The 15,295-nt window shown below is 42.1% G+C and overlaps 1 protein-coding gene across 1 annotated transcript; it reads left to right on the forward strand.

Annotated features, from left to right (window-relative positions):
- The first annotated feature begins 852 nt into the window (after window positions 1–852).
- On the forward strand, window positions 853–14,978 carry PAG1 (phosphoprotein membrane anchor with glycosphingolipid microdomains 1). The gene is made up of 6 exons (XM_009822365.2): window positions 853–977; window positions 3,358–3,409; window positions 3,935–4,031; window positions 7,404–8,002; window positions 12,590–12,649; window positions 14,586–14,978. Exons 1-6 carry the CDS (start codon window positions 853–855, stop codon window positions 14,934–14,936), a joined length of 1,284 nt encoding a protein of 427 aa, XP_009820667.1. The 3' UTR covers window positions 14,937–14,978.
- Window positions 14,979–15,295: the final 317 nt, after the last annotated feature.

Raw genomic sequence — 15,295 nt, forward strand, 5'->3', positions numbered from 1 at the left:
TTTAAAATATATTGTATACCAAAACTTATATATTGTAAATACCATTTACCCGGGATGTTTCTCCAGGGGCTGCTGTGCTGTAGCAAAAGTTGTGTTTATCCAAGTTCTTAAAAACCTCTCTGCCTGCTTTTCTAATTAGTTGTTTTCTTAGACTCAGGTGGGGAGAAGAAAAAAAAGGAAGTTCAGTATTATTACTCTCCAGATATACTATTAAGAAAATAAGCATTTCACATAGAAATAAGATTAGATCTGCTCCGCTGCGAGAAAATTTTTGTGGTATTCCTTTCAAAGACTTACTTTGCTTATTTGTCACTGCCCTTTAAGCACTGAATCACGAGCAGGCAAGAGATGTTGAGAGGGAAGGAGGTGAACGCCTGCTGCAGCTCTCTTTTTGGCTTGTTAACTTTGCAGAAGTTGTAGCTGGTTTTGAAAGCTGACTTTTCAATGAAGTTAACAAATATCACTGAAAAACTGACTACTCTATCCCTCAAAGTGGATTTATAAATTTTTTCCTCAAAATACAAGTACAGAGATACTGTACTACCTTTTGTTTCTGTTGAGACTGTAGATAGGTAACAGAGCGCGTTAATATTTGACAAGGTTTGTGAAAGGTAGCTGAAAATCTCTTTGGCTGGCTGGCTTGTACTTGAAACTGGTTTTTTTGTAAGATCTGGATTTGAAAATCTCTCCTGCCAGATTTGTAGCTGTCAGACTCGTTATCTTAAAAATTTGTATTAACCTCGAATAGTGTTTTTCTTTCTGCAGAAACAGAAGGTGCACACAGCACAGATGCCAGCCTTCTCCAAGGAATAACCTCTTCATCCTCAAGTGACTCCAGCTCCTGCTAGTACCATGGGGCCAGAGGGTGGTTTCTTAGGCAGTGGACAAGTCCACATCATCCTGTGGGGAAGTTTGGCAGCCGTGACAACACTCTTGTTCCTCACCTTCCTCATCTTCCTCTGCTCCAGCTGCAACAGGTAAGGGTCAGGAGCTTAGAAGGCAGTAACAGTTCTTGAATCAAATAGTGCGGGGGTTGAAATAGCTTCACTAATAACTAGTTTGCAAGAAATACTGACTTAGGTACAGAAATAAAGAAAGTACAGTACAAAATCTGTTTTCAGAGCAAACCTGAATTTGAACAGTTCTGTTCATTCTAAAATCTAAATATTTTTTTTCTTTTGCTGTGAAGGAAAAACACTGTTGTGTTTGCTAGGTGCTTTCTCCTAAGCTGAGGCCTGGAGTGCAGGGGGACACCGACAGTCAGCAGATCACATCGCTGACCTGAGAAAATTAGGTGGGCCGAACAGGACTGAAAAAGCATAGGTAAAAAGGAAAGGAAAACAATTTCTATGTGTTTCAGCTTTGCTTTGGCCATTCCTGAAGACTAGGGAATTGATCCTGCCATTCAAGCCAAAACGAGTAAGAATCCAATGGTGATACTAATTAACATCTTGTACTCATACCTTATCCTTATTTTCTTCGATTTCACCAAGACAGGCACTTCTACCGACTTTGTTTATTCACATTTCAAGGCCCCTTCATGACACTTAAGCTGAGCCCTGCTGATTGCCCAGGGGAGCTGGGCAGCCTGTGCTCAATCCATGGTGCCCTTCCACCAGGTCAGACTGGTCAGACCCTTCACGATGAGGAGCAGGACTGCTGTGGTCCATATCGCTACATTTTGCCAGCATAGCTCAATCAGCCAAGTGTATGGGGGGGAAAAAACCCTATCCATAACTCAATACTCAGTGTTTTGGACCCTTACGCCTGTAGGAGCATGTTCTTTCAGCCGTTGAGCATTGAGAGCATTGAGGAAGCTGTGCAGCTATAAAATACACTATATTGGCCTAAGGTGTGTCTACAGTGGAAGGCCTTGTTTTTCAGCAGGATTTCTCTAATGCTCACACTGCAAAAAACAGTTGTGGGCAAGACCAGACCCCAGAAGTTGGCTGAAACTCTAAAAAGCAGAAGTTGGAACTTGTAATTTCATGTGATCCGGGAGAAATGCTTTTACAGAATCACAGAATCACTAAGGTTGGAAAAGACCTGTAAGATCAAGTCCAACCATCAACCAAAAAAACCCGCCACCATGCCCATTTTGTAAGCTGTTAGGTGACATTTCTTGTGATACCTGTGTAAAAATAGTAGAAATATGTATTTTTTTATTTATTTAAAAGTATAAAACCTATTTTAAAAATCCTTAAGCCCACAAACATTTCATTTCATGTCCTTGAAACATCTCTAGAAAGATGTTTTTAAAACAGAGAGAAACCACTGAGTATGTCTTTGCAGTTACAGAGATACATTGTCAGAAACTATCTGGTGATGCTCTTCAATAAATTCTTGTGTTGCTAGTCTGGACGCAGTATCTTTTATTTCAGGTCATTCTGTAGGCCAGGTTGTTTATGCATAAATGCAATTATGTAAAATTTCTTCCTAGCTTACTCTTCAAAAATGGTTGAGGACATAGAAAACTGAACAAAATCCACTCTTTCTAAAATGTCAGAGTCAGAAAAACTTCCAGAGAGGAAATTAAGTATTTGTAAACTTTAACTCTGCTCTGTATTGGTGCAGCCTTACTTGCTCTGTCTTCTTATTCCCCAATTAGGTAGAATTTTAACAGTTGCTAATGTGGGAAGTACGGTGCATTGCAGACATTAGAAGAAGCACAGATTTCATATTGTCAATATTTTCTCACCTTTTTACTTGCCTTTTCATCTAGGGGAATGACTATTACTATTTTAAGCTCACAGTTCATTACAGTATTTCAGAATAAGAGCTGTATTTCCAAAATGGTAAAAACTGGAAACGTGATCCATACTTAGAGTCCTGTGTAGTACCCAGTGAAGCAGGATTCATTTTAAGATTAAGATCTCTTTTGCTATGAAATTTGTAGGCCTTCTTGAACTGCTCATGCTTATTATTAATTATAACTAGCATCCTGAGTGGGAGTAGGCTGGATTTTGTGGGTGTTTTCTGATTTTTCATAGGATAAACACCTTTTACTGACACAGTTTAAGGAACTCCCCAGGTAGTCTGTCACCAAAACATGTATCTCATGTATCTCTGAGCATTTCAGATATGATTAAATAGAGGATAGTAATATTTTGATTATCATCAGTTACTTTGTTTGTGTATGTTTGTTGTACCTCTTCAGATATGTTTATTACCACTCTGCCTCAATGGGGACCTTACACAGAGGTCATACCAGTCCCTGTAATAATTTTCAGGTATTCTATTTTCAATATTATTGTGAAGCACAGTTCTGTTCCCTGCAGGTGTGTAAGGTCTATTAAGGATTGGCATTTGTATATTAGCATAATCTGTAGTAACAGTTCATACATCTTTTTCATTAAGGGAAAAGAAGGCCCAACATCAGAATGGAGATCATGAAAATCTGATGAATGTGGTAAGTATATATTTCTGACAGCTTGTGTCTGTCTTGGGGTTGGTTTGTACCAAGCTCCTTGCAAAATACTGCAAATTGGAAAATAGCTCAGGAATTTGGAGATGGAAACTTTAAAAGTTGCAGAACAGGAAGAGGAGAACTTGTGTAGACCCTGATAATCTGCACTTTCTCAATGCTCTTTCTGCTACTGTTGTACTCCAGATCTCCTGCCTTTCTTTCACTCCGTTTGCAGCACAAGCGCAGTGTACCCTTTGTCAGCTGCTGCCTTCTCACGGGTTAAAGCCATGGTAATGTCTATTACCATAAAGGTTGGAAGGGAGATCACTCTGCATATACTTGCATTTATTTGTTTTAACATCTGTAAACACAGGCACCTAAATCTTTGAGCATAGTCGGCATGGTTTGACTCTTCTGCCACCTGTGAGTCACAGCTCCCGAGATCAGAATGAAATTCATCATGTATCTATTTATACAAACATTTATTCTGATCCAATGGTGATTAGATCTCACTAATTTGTGTTGCAGCCTTCCGACAAGGAGGTGTTCAGCCACTCGATCACAAGTTCGGCTACAGAGCCCCCTCCGAGCAGCGACCAGAACGGGGCACTCAGCAACGGCGAGGGTAAGTAGCGTAGCCCCTGAGGGTGGGATGAACTAGCAGCGCTGTCCCCTTGCTCACACCTCCCACATTAGCTGCACATTGATGATCCCTCAAGTCTTAGGTTTCTAGCCATCAGCTTTCCAAGCACACAGTCATGCCATTTGTCTGAATACCCTGCATTTCCCTCTGCTCACCTCTGGAGGTCTGACACCAGATCAGCTGCTGTATGCCAGGGCCGTGGCCGGGCGTGCAGCTCTCTGGAGGGCAGTCAGTCCTCTTCGCACTGGACATAATTCACACAAAACTTAGGATCAAGTTAAAAAATGCAGTGAACACATTTGCCTTGCTGGGAAGTCAATAGCCCATCCCATAGAGATGTTGGCATTTTAGGCTGCATCTCCACTTCCCTGCCTGGCGTACTCTGGCACAGCCCTACACCCTGGTTCCCAACACTGGGAAGGTGCTAAGGTCCTCCTCTGGGCCACCAAGCTACACCTGAAGATTGGCCAGGCCATCAGGCAAAGACTGCAGCGTTCTCTAATCTTGGCCAGCTACAGAGTTGGGATGTGACCAGAAGATGCAGTTGTACCTGAGAGCTTCACTCCTGGAGGCTGTGGAAATATTTCAGGACCTCGTCCAGGGACTACAGCTTTGGATCATAGCCCTGTGCTGTGTGAGGGTGTCACAGAATCACAGAATCATTAAGGTTGGAAAAGACCTGTAAGATCATCAAGTCCAACCATCAACCCAACACCACCATGCCCACTACACCATGTCCCGCAATGCCTCGTCCACACGTTCCTTGAACACCTCCAGGGATGGTGACTCCACCACCTCCATGGGCAGCCTGTTCCACTGCTTCACCACTCTCTCAGTAAAGAAATTTTTCCTAATATCCAGCCTGAACCTCCCCTGGCACAACTTGAGGCCATTTCCTCTTGTCCTATCACTCGTCACTTAGGAGAAGAGACCAACACCCACCTCTCTGCAACCCCCTTTCAGGTAATTGTCGAAAGCGATAAAGGTCTCCCCTCAGCCTCCTCTTCTCCAGACTGAACAACCCCAGTTCCCCCAGCCGCTCTGTATGTCAGCTGTATTTTTGTATTTTAGAAAACAGGCAACATAAATAGGCTTCCTTTTTTTTCCTTAGTCTTTGCTTTGCTGAACGCTCAAAATGATTCACAGTGAACTATCACTGGAAAATATTTTACTCAGCTGCACCTAAAAATAAACTTGGTCTCAGCTCAGAGCCGCCGGGAGCCAACTGTTGTCTCCACACTAGGCACCGACAGCATGGGCTGCTCTCCTCATCTCCTACCTCCTCATCTCACTGTGCAGCTGGAGGCTAAGCTATTCAATCTTTACCGCTCAGAGACAAGTATCCAAAGGAATTTTTAAACTTTGTTTTTGCAACTAATCACTGCTCCCATCCGTTGGCTTGTTGCATATGTAGGTGTGCGACTCACCAAGGGACTCGATGTGCAATGCCCTGCAGAAGGGAAGCGTTCCTCTTTGCCACGAGTCACCACTCACGCAGCTGTGAAAGCTGCTACTAAAAGGTGTGCCGTCAACCAGCAGACAGTTTTCAGACTGTCTGATATTACTCAGCTTACACTCTGCACAACAACCCCTCTGAATAACAGGAACCAATGTGCTTTAATTTCTTATTTATACTTTACGCGTTCTTTTTGTTAATAGTTCTTTCTCTTGATGTTTCTGCTAGCCTTCTGAGCAGGGACAGGGCTATGGAAGCAGCACCATCAAATGTATTTTTTCTTCCTTTGTCCAACCTGCCAGCACTGTGTTTATTTATACCAATCCCTTACCTACACCAACTCCTTCTGTGTCACTATCCGTAACCACAGGAGCATGGGAATGTGAGCTCTCCTTACTTCTGATTATCCCCACCAGGCTGAATGGGGTGGGTGCTTTCTGGGGCCTGTGACAGTGCTCTGCACAGTGCAGAAATCCCTGAGAGCAAGCACCAGAAGGGGAAAACATGTTCCAGCTTCTCCAGGCCAGTTCCTGATGTTCCTCAGGAAGTCTGCAGGCATCCTGGGTAGTGACTAGGGCACCTTGAGTCCTAGTCAGGACACAATAGGACACTTCCTCCTATTCCACCTATTCCTCCCCAGTTGTATGCAGGAGCCAAGTGAATGGAGAAGGATGTGTTCCTTTTCTTCTCCTCCCATCTCCCATTCAGACAGCGATTACCATCTCACACTGCCAGTTCTATCGTGAGTTTTGCTGTCAAGGTATGGCTCCCTGCAGGTGATGACTGCGTGAGTCTGCACACCCTGAGCAGAAGAGAAAGCAACGTCTGTGACAACCACCAAATCAAGGGTACTGATTGCTTCGGCAACACTTTATGTCATCATGTCAAACACACTGAAGGAAATGGAAGAATGCGTTGATTTTGCAGAGAGAGTACCATAGGAACTGTACTAAGAAAAGTAAAGCTATCCAAAAGTGATTTTTCAAAGAAATGATGTCACATAAAGTTACATATCACGTACTACCTGAAACATGCTTGTATGTGCCCATGTATACAACCCTGAATGCAGGCAAGTGTCATATGTGTGCACTGTAAGATGAGAAGTCCCATAGATTTCGGTTCCTAATACCCTCCAGTGACAGTGATGTGTGACCCGCTTCTGGGACTTAAAATAACATGTTCTGCCTAACACTACTTTCTGAAGTCTAGTCTTCTCTTTTGTGCATATGGCTGGCTCATTAGTAGGTTGTCAACCTACATTATGTGCTGTGAGACTAAGAGAAGTATGGCATAACCTTCCAGTGAGGAGCTTCTGGTGTAGCGTGCAGTGAGGCTGACAGTGGCAGGGCTGAGCAAAGTACGATTCAGACGAGAATTTGGCCAGCGTGTAAAACAAGGTGATGGCTGGGTAGGGAGGAAGCAAGAACGCTTTCCTTTTTGCTTCCAAAGGATAGGGAAATGGAAAAAGAAAAATCTAACCAGGCTTTTTTTAAAGGCACTTGGTTCGAGACCTCCCACCAGCATTCCCCATCTGAGACTACTGAGCAGTCTGTAAGCATTCAATATAACCAAGTACAGCTGAACATCCGTGTAGACCTGCACCTACCGACCCATCTCCTGTTCTTACTGTGAATGCTGTTGTTATATAATGTGACTTGGGGGTGCACAGAGTATTTAAGATGTTGTGAGAAAGATACTTTAACAGTATAATGCAGAAATCTCTGCAACTGAAACCTTTTGATAAACAAAAAGCATAATGACCACTAGACATTTCCGGGCATTAGTATCATTTATCCTTTCCAATGAGACTCAAAACTAAAGTGATGTAGAGAATACCAAACAGCACTCGCCTTATAGTTATGCCTTTGTTTTAAATACCTCTTTATAATTTTCTCTAGTACTCTCAGAGGACAGTACAACTGCCTGTATCCAGCCTTATGAAGAAGTACAGACGTCCGTCTCTGATCTGCTAGATCAACAGGATAGTCTTGGAAAGTCTATAAAATGTCACCAGAGCCGGGAATTACCCAGTATTCCCCCTAACAACACCGTGGAAACCATCATTTCAGCTAGAAATGCAGAAAATGATCAAGGTCTTGGAATGGAAGGACCTTACGAAGTCTTGAAAGACAGCTCCTCTCAGGAGAACATAGTTGAAGACTGCTTGTATGAAACTGTGAAGGAAATTAAAGATGTTGGAGCAGTAGCCAGCATGCAAGGGAGCTGTAACAGCAAATCAAAGGCTTCGATGACTGTTTCTGAAGGTCAGAATCAGATTCCTGAGTGCAGAATTGAATCAGCAGAATATGCATCTGTTGACCGAAATAAAAAAAGTCGCCAAAGTGCTAATTCAGAAAGCCCTCTTGACAACACACCAGATGTAGAGGATGAGCTTCCCCCTCCGGTACCCATGAAGCTTCTTGATGAAAATGAGAATGTGCAAGAAAAAGAAATGGAAGAAGAAGAAGTGACAGAAGGAGCAAGTAAACCAGAGAAGGTAAATACTGCAAATACTTGTCCTTCTCAAACAGCCAAATAATTATAGAGAACATATGGGTGGGAGAGGTTTTTTTTTTAATAACAAAAAAATGCCGAGGGAAAAAAAAACCACTCAAGGTGATGCAAGACTGTAAAATATGGAAATACGAAAATGTATAGTATAGTCTTTGCATTACAGGCATGTACTCATTCTATTGCAGCCTGTATTTTGGATTGTTGCAGTATGAACTTCATAAGGCTTTTCCCAAATATTATCCAGAAATTGCATAGGAGGCCTCTGCTTCTTTGTTTAATAGTATCATACTTGTGGGAGCTATTATAACAGGTATCCAGTATCTCTGTCAGTATCTGTGTCTTGTTCAGAATTCCCCCCTTGTTTTTTTCTAATGAAACCTCAATTTACAAAAAGGAGAGGGGGGCATTCTTGGTGGATGCCCTAACTTTAGATGTGCCTCCTTTGTTGGGCCACTTTGACTTAGCTGTGCAAGCGTTAGGCATCTGCTCAAAGCCACTTGTCTTGTCTCTCTCTGTAGGAGAGAGTGACAGAAAGAGAGAGAGATTGCAACTGTAGGCTTTTATATCTGTCAAATTGTGTACGTCACATGTAAACAGAGCATTGAATTTCTACCTGCTGAAATCATGGCCAAAAGTTATGCTTTCTCAGCACCTTATTCTTTCTCCCAGCCTAGGGACAAATTAGTGGTGAACTCCTTGTAAAATAGCATAATGACATTTTCAACAAGTTATTTTCCCATTTTTAGTTTTTCACCAGAATTCATTTTAAGGATGCTTTCAGATCATTGCACAGAGCTTTCAGAAACTGTTGAGTTCGCATTTTTCAGAACTAGTTTAGATAACTTATTAATTGTGAATGAAAGAACTGTGATTTTAGCAGATTAATATAATTTTGGTGTCTGAGTCATCAAATAATGTTAGGTATTGATGAAAATGTCAAAAAAATTCTTAGGACGCAACGTGACATTTTAATGTAAACATTTACCTGAAAAATCATAGCAGAACTGAGGTATTGTTACTTGTTTCTGGTTGTTCTCTTACTTGAAGTATTTCAGTAATCCAGGCAGAGGGCAGAAAAATACCTTGTTAAATAACTGACTAGCCGTGTAACCTATAAAGCACAATAGAGTCAAAATGCATTAACTGAAGACTACTCATAATACAAAACTTGTTTGTCTGGACTCTTCAGTGCCCATTCTTACAAATAACGAGCTCATTAAGTAAAAAATTAAGATGTGACTGTCAACAATAATCCACCAACACTCCCCCCTCCCAAATTCAGGTCATATGTAATTTCTAATTAAACTTTTAGAGAAACAGCTTTCTGTAACAGTGACATTTTTCCTACCAGGTGTGAAAAGACTTGCAGAAAATCATTGTATTTCCCAGGCACCGATACAAAGGAAAAGCATTTGCTGCTCTGTAGCTTCCCAGCACAGCGTGTATACAGTGTCAGTAACTGCAAGCAGTGGGAATTGATTAAAATGGTTCAGGTTTTGAAGGATTAATCAAGAGATGACACATGCAGTCCCCTAAGTGCCAGAAAAAAAGGTGTTTGTCTAATTAAAATTTATTCAGAGCTAAAGCCATCCTGAGTTAAAGCTTCGGCAGCATCAGATCATTCCCACATTCGCTGCTAGCTACATGCATTATGCATCGAAGTGTGTGCCTGTCCTGTCCTTGAGAGCTACAGCTGCAGCAGAGTTGGAAATGGTAATTGATGGAATATATAAATGTCATTATTGTTGGCATTGTGTGGGGAGGTGGTTGCGGGATTGTTTTTCTGTTGTGATGATGATAATTTTTCCCTCTATTTTGCTGCTTCAAACAATGCAGAGCAATGCCTGTTTTTTCCGATGTGGCAACCAAAACCAAGATGTTTATGGACATGCATGTTATATTGATAACTCTTTTAGTTAAACAGACTCCATAGGTCTTTCTTTTTGCTTCCTCTCTTGTGAGGCTACTTAGCTGCCTTGCCTAACATGACCTCCGTATCCCAACCTCTTCAACCTTCTGCCTTGGTTCTGATGAAGAGAGAGGTTGGGCGCAAGTCATGTGAGTCTCTCTTGCTACAATTAGGCTTTGCTTTAGCAGGGCACAAACAAGGGACAGGCGGGGAGGCTGCTTGTGTAACCAAGACTTGTACCTGCCAACAGACAGAGAGCAGACCAGGTCCAGGCTGTTTCAGTCTCACCCTGTAAAAGAGGGCAGCCAGGATGATCCCCAGCCCGTGCCAGTTCCTGAAGCACACTCATTTGGGAGAGCTAGGTGAACCAAGCCAGAAACCATGCCAGTATATAACAGCTTGAAAAGGATAAAGGATCCTTTCAAGAACCAGACATGCAATAAATGGGTGAAAATTAATTATCTAAATTGGTTATTGGCCGTGACCCAGCCAAATCCTTTGGAAGGTTTTGGTGAAGAAAGACACCTTTAATATCACGAGGCCTCTTACAGGCCCCTATCACCTGGAAAAACTTGGGCATAGTTCTTCTAATAAAACTGGAGCGGCAGAATAGTTTTTCTGTAGTTCTTCCTTTTTAATGAAAAAAAAGGAAGTACGGATCTCATTTTTCATTGAGGTCTTTCCAGAGTGAGCGCTGGTAGAAATGCTCTCCGTGCGTACATCTGGCTGTTGCCATCTGGTTTCAGACTTGCACAGCCTGAGGATGGGCAAAGCATCTCTTACAAATGCACCAGGGGAGAATGGTCTTCTTGTTCTGGTGCCTGAGACAGGAGCAGCAGTTGAGCCAAAGAGCAAAAAATCAAGTGCTGTCGAGGAACAAAAGGAAAGTGGAAGGCAAATAAGGACACATGCAGTTTGTGTTGCTGCTGTTGAGGTTTCAAGCATAATTTATAATATTGCTGGATATAAAATGTTTAGGAGCAAGTATTTTTTTCAGTTTCCAAGATAACAATATCCTTCAAAATTGATGTGTCACAGGTTTCACATTTAGAAGAAAGAACACTAGTCCCAGAGAAAGAAGAATAGGATTGCCAACACCCTGGGGTATTTGTCAATATTTGAGTGGGAAACTGTAGAAGGGGTCCTGACACGTGGTGCTTATAGACACACTGATGAGAGAAAATAACTTCACTGAAGAATTTTGCAAGCATGTTTGTTTTAATGTGTGAGGATGAAATTAGTAACATAGTCCTCAACACAAAAAATGTCCTGCAAATAAGAAAGACTAAACTGAGCTGCTGTAGTGAAGCAGATCTAATGAAGGGCCAAAATATGTTTGAACTTCTCCTTTTTTTTTTCTTTTTTTTTTTTGGTGAGTATACAAACCACAGGTTAAAGAGTGCATTCTCCAGGCAGTGAGAAAGAAGCAAGGAAGTTGTTAGGTGTGAGGGAAGCCCCCCAGGGAGCAGCAGGCAGACTTCAGTGCGCTTTGGGTCAGGGTCTTCATCAGAAGTGCCCCAGGGGCTTGAAGCTTGGCATTTACCAGAAGTAAAAACACCAAGAAAAATGGAAGTAGGAAAGAATCTGTTGTAATGAGCGCCTGTGGAAAAAAAAAGTCCTGTGTGTCTGGTATGCGCCTGGAAGTGGTATTTGATTGACTGTGCTAAAAATAGCTCTACTTCTCCACCTTGGTCTGCACTGGACGGCATCTGAAGTATTTTAGGTGGAGAATTTGCATCCAACTCCAAAATACGGCCGGTTACAGAAAGTGCTGGAAGGCTCCCTCTGAATCACTGTGGAGCAGGAGTCGAGCAAAGCCTTCTTGCCCCAGGGGGGAGGAATCACACAGCCGCTGTGTGGTAGCCAGGGTCTTCATTGCCATAAAGGTCCTAAGACGTTTTTCGTAAGAGCAAAATGCTTTTTCCCCAATGTTTCATGACCTAATTTCTACATGATGCTTTACATGCTTGAAGTTAGACATGAATACCAAACCAAGCCCTCCATCCTTTAGTAACTTTGCTATGTTAACTGGATTCAGACAGATGCTTTGAGGGTTGAGCTGCTCATCTCAGGGTGGGTTGCAGCAGGTCTCTTCCGTGTTTATGGTCTGAGTGGTTGTGAAGCAGTGCTGCTGTGCACCTCTGCAGAGCTGCTGCATTTCATGGGGGAGGAGGTCACGGCACCTCCCTTGCAGCTCTTCCAGGATCCACTGAATGAAGGATAACAATCATCAGGAAGGTGCCAGTTGAGTATTGTTCTTTTGTCATCTAAAAGCATTATCTGAAAACCATGTGGAAGGCCAACTAGTGTGTCACAACAGCTGACTTTCAATTGTTCAAAAGCCCTTGCAGACTCTTTCTTGCTTCATTAGAAGTGTAAAGGCAGGGGTACAGTGGAGCAGAGTTTGTTTTAACCATTACATTATTTTTACCCTTTTCAGGTCAGGACAAGAGCAGATACATTAAAAAGCTCTACTAACCTCAGGGCTGTTATCTCCAGAGATGTACTCTGGATATTAGGGATATTAGCTATGTAAAATGGAACTAGTGAGCAAATGACCATAAAATATAATGGATTGATTGTAATGGGAGGGTTTTATTATAGGTTTCACACTGTTGACTGCTAATGAGCCTTTTTTTTTACTTTCTTCCTTTTTTACAGAGGCTTAGTTCGATGTCTTACAAGTCTCGAGAGGAAGATCCATCTCTTACAGAAGATGAAGTAAGTTTCTTGCAGGAAATTCAATAACTAACTAGAGACCTTTTTTCAGGCAGAAATTAGCATAAGTTCTGCATGATTAAGCAGGATCTAAGAAAGGTGAAATTTTTCTGAAGGGAAAATGAAAGCTGAAGTTTCTCTGCACAGAGTTTGTACTGCCACATTCCTAAAATCAGAAGTATTCTAGCATATTGCTGTATCAGGCCAATAGGTTAAAAGATGGTGTCAGAAAATAATGGGAGGCCACAATTAGCTGATCGTTAGGACAGCTTCTTGATTTGGATGACGAGTCCTACTTAAAAACAATAATCAGCAGCCTTTTGAAACATGCTCCACCTTCCCCGTGCAAAGTGTTTGGGGCTCTGGGAAATAAATGGAAGCACAATAAAAGCACTGGAACATAAACTGTTCTTTAAAATATCTGTTAGTCAAATAAATTAAGAAACTGAAACAAAGACAGAAAAGTTAAACAGAAATAAGGTTGCTTGTGATCATCTCCAATACACCTGTGCAATTTATAAATATGTTCTCCGGACATAAAAGTAAACACAAACTTGGCAATGAGCTGGGTGAGCTAATGCTTTCTGCTGGGAGAAGCACTCCCGGACCTTAATGAATAAATTAATCCTTGAACTGGGTTCATGTAATTTAATGCTGGAAAGGGTTAAAGTATGGATAAGCAGAAAAGCCATTTTTCATTTGGTTGGCAAATCAGTAAAAAGTAAGAAGTATTGCCATCTGCAATTGGATGTCTCTCTTTATAAAAAAAAAATTTAAAAATACAGAATTAACAGAAGCGATCTGGTTCATCTGCATCAGTCAGTGTTGCTTAATGGTAATGGACATTTTCATGCCAATCTACTATTTTAATTGGATTGATACAAATCCAGAGCAGCCTTGCATGCTTGGGAAAGACTTTAAATGTAATGGAAGAGCTATGCTGCAGTTATGGTATCAGGTACCAGAGAAGCAGTGCAGGGAATTTCAGCCATCTGCCCTGTGCAAGGGGTAGTATCCGCTGGGAGTCAAGGGTGGTTCCCTGCGCTTGGCACCAGCCCCGGCGAGCCCTGAGCAGAAGGACATGTGTGGACATGGGCTTCTCCTTCACCTCTTCGTTAAAGGCCACCTTCGTGCACTTGTTTAAGCGTACCACCTCCTCAGAGGGGATTTTTAGAGCTAGGAGTGAGACTCCAGCTCCCTCTCTTGTGTCTATAGCAGATGAGAGGTTTCAGTCTCTAGTCTTAAGTTCTGATACGCAGTGACTGAGATGCAGCTCTTCTTTGTAGGCAGAGTTTAGTCAACAGAACAGACCTTGCGTAACAAGGTCAGCACTGACTGTTTGCTATTTTCTGGTGTGGGTAATTTATCACCCAATTTTTAATGTTCTCTTCATGTGATTTGGTGCCTCCTTGGTCCTGCTTATAAACACAACAAATAACTACTCTCCTACTGGGGTGTTTCTCAAAGCAGAAAAGTAGCCACTACCATTAAAAATAATTTTAAAAACCCCAAGTATCAGACAGCATCCTTCTCCTACATTACAGCAGCTAAACCTGATCATCCCTTTGACACCTGTCTCCCCATTGAGCGCAAGCTGGCTCCAGGACCATAGCAAAATTTGCAAGAGGTCCTGCTCACAAAGCCATTCCCTTTTGTCCCAGGTCTAATTTGTCTGCAGGGGATTTATGTTCAAAGGATTTTTACACTTACAAACTTATTTTATAAAGCATTCCTTTTTGAAAGAAAATCAATTTATAAATGCATGCCAGAAAAGAAAGGATTTGTAAGAAAACCTTTTTTTTTGTAAGAAACTATAGTTTTTTATTAGAAGAGCCTGTCTTTCCTTCAGTAACCAACATCCTTGTCATGGAAGGGGTACAAACTGGCACACAAGCTTTATGCCATGCTTAAATACTCAGCACGTGTCTCCTTTTCCCAGATCTCAGCCATGTACTCGTCAGTGAGCAAGCCGGGACAGGCCATCAAGGCACTGGATTCTCCTTACACCTGTATTCAAGAAATTGCATCTCAGAGGTCCCCATCTATTTGCAGCGGCCTCTATGCAAGTGTGAAGGACTTTGAAAACACCCTAAATACTACCACTGTGCCTCAATCAGCAGACAGACCAAACGGGGAGCTGGAGCCTGACTATGAAGCTATCCAGTCAGTGAGCCAAGAAGAAGACAGGACCTTGTCCGTGCCTAACACAAACCACACTGCTCTTTTGGGAGAGAATGACTATGAGAGCATAGGAGACTTGCAGCACCACAGAGATTTCACTAGACTTTAACTACTCTGGTAGGCAGACTTCAGCATTTACCTGATCCGCTGGTATTTTCAAAGGAACACATGAAACATGGAGAGGGAAGTGCTTCTCCTTTTGAGGAACAAAGCTAAGTAGAGAACAAAAGTTGTGAAGAAGCAGTATACATTTTAGCCAGGGTGTGATATCTGCTAGGTTGTTCTGGGTGGTGGATGGAGGCTCACGGGAAAGGGTACATCAGCTCGAAATGATGACCAGGACAACATAAAGGCGTCTTTATTGTTAGTTCCACAACAACCAGAATCTGGGAAGGACTGCCGGGCTTGTCGTCCCGATAGGATTACATACCAAAAAGACTGCCTTTATACAAAGCTAGCTTTTCCTTT

The sequence above is a fragment of the Gavia stellata genome, chromosome 3, assembly GCF_030936135.1.
Source record: "Gavia stellata isolate bGavSte3 chromosome 3, bGavSte3.hap2, whole genome shotgun sequence".
NCBI classification, from domain to species: domain Eukaryota; kingdom Metazoa; phylum Chordata; class Aves; order Gaviiformes; family Gaviidae; genus Gavia; species Gavia stellata.

Coding starts and splice junctions, on each gene's coding strand:
- PAG1 (XM_009822365.2), top strand. CDS start 853: ATGGGGCCAGAGGGTGGTTTCTTAGGCAGTGGACAAGTCCACATCATC. Junction 4,032..7,403: donor GGCACTCAGCAACGGCGAGG/GTAAGTAGCGTA, acceptor AATTTTCTCTAG/TACTCTCAGAGGACAGTACA. Junction 12,650..14,585: donor CATCTCTTACAGAAGATGAA/GTAAGTTTCTTG, acceptor TCCTTTTCCCAG/ATCTCAGCCATGTACTCGTC.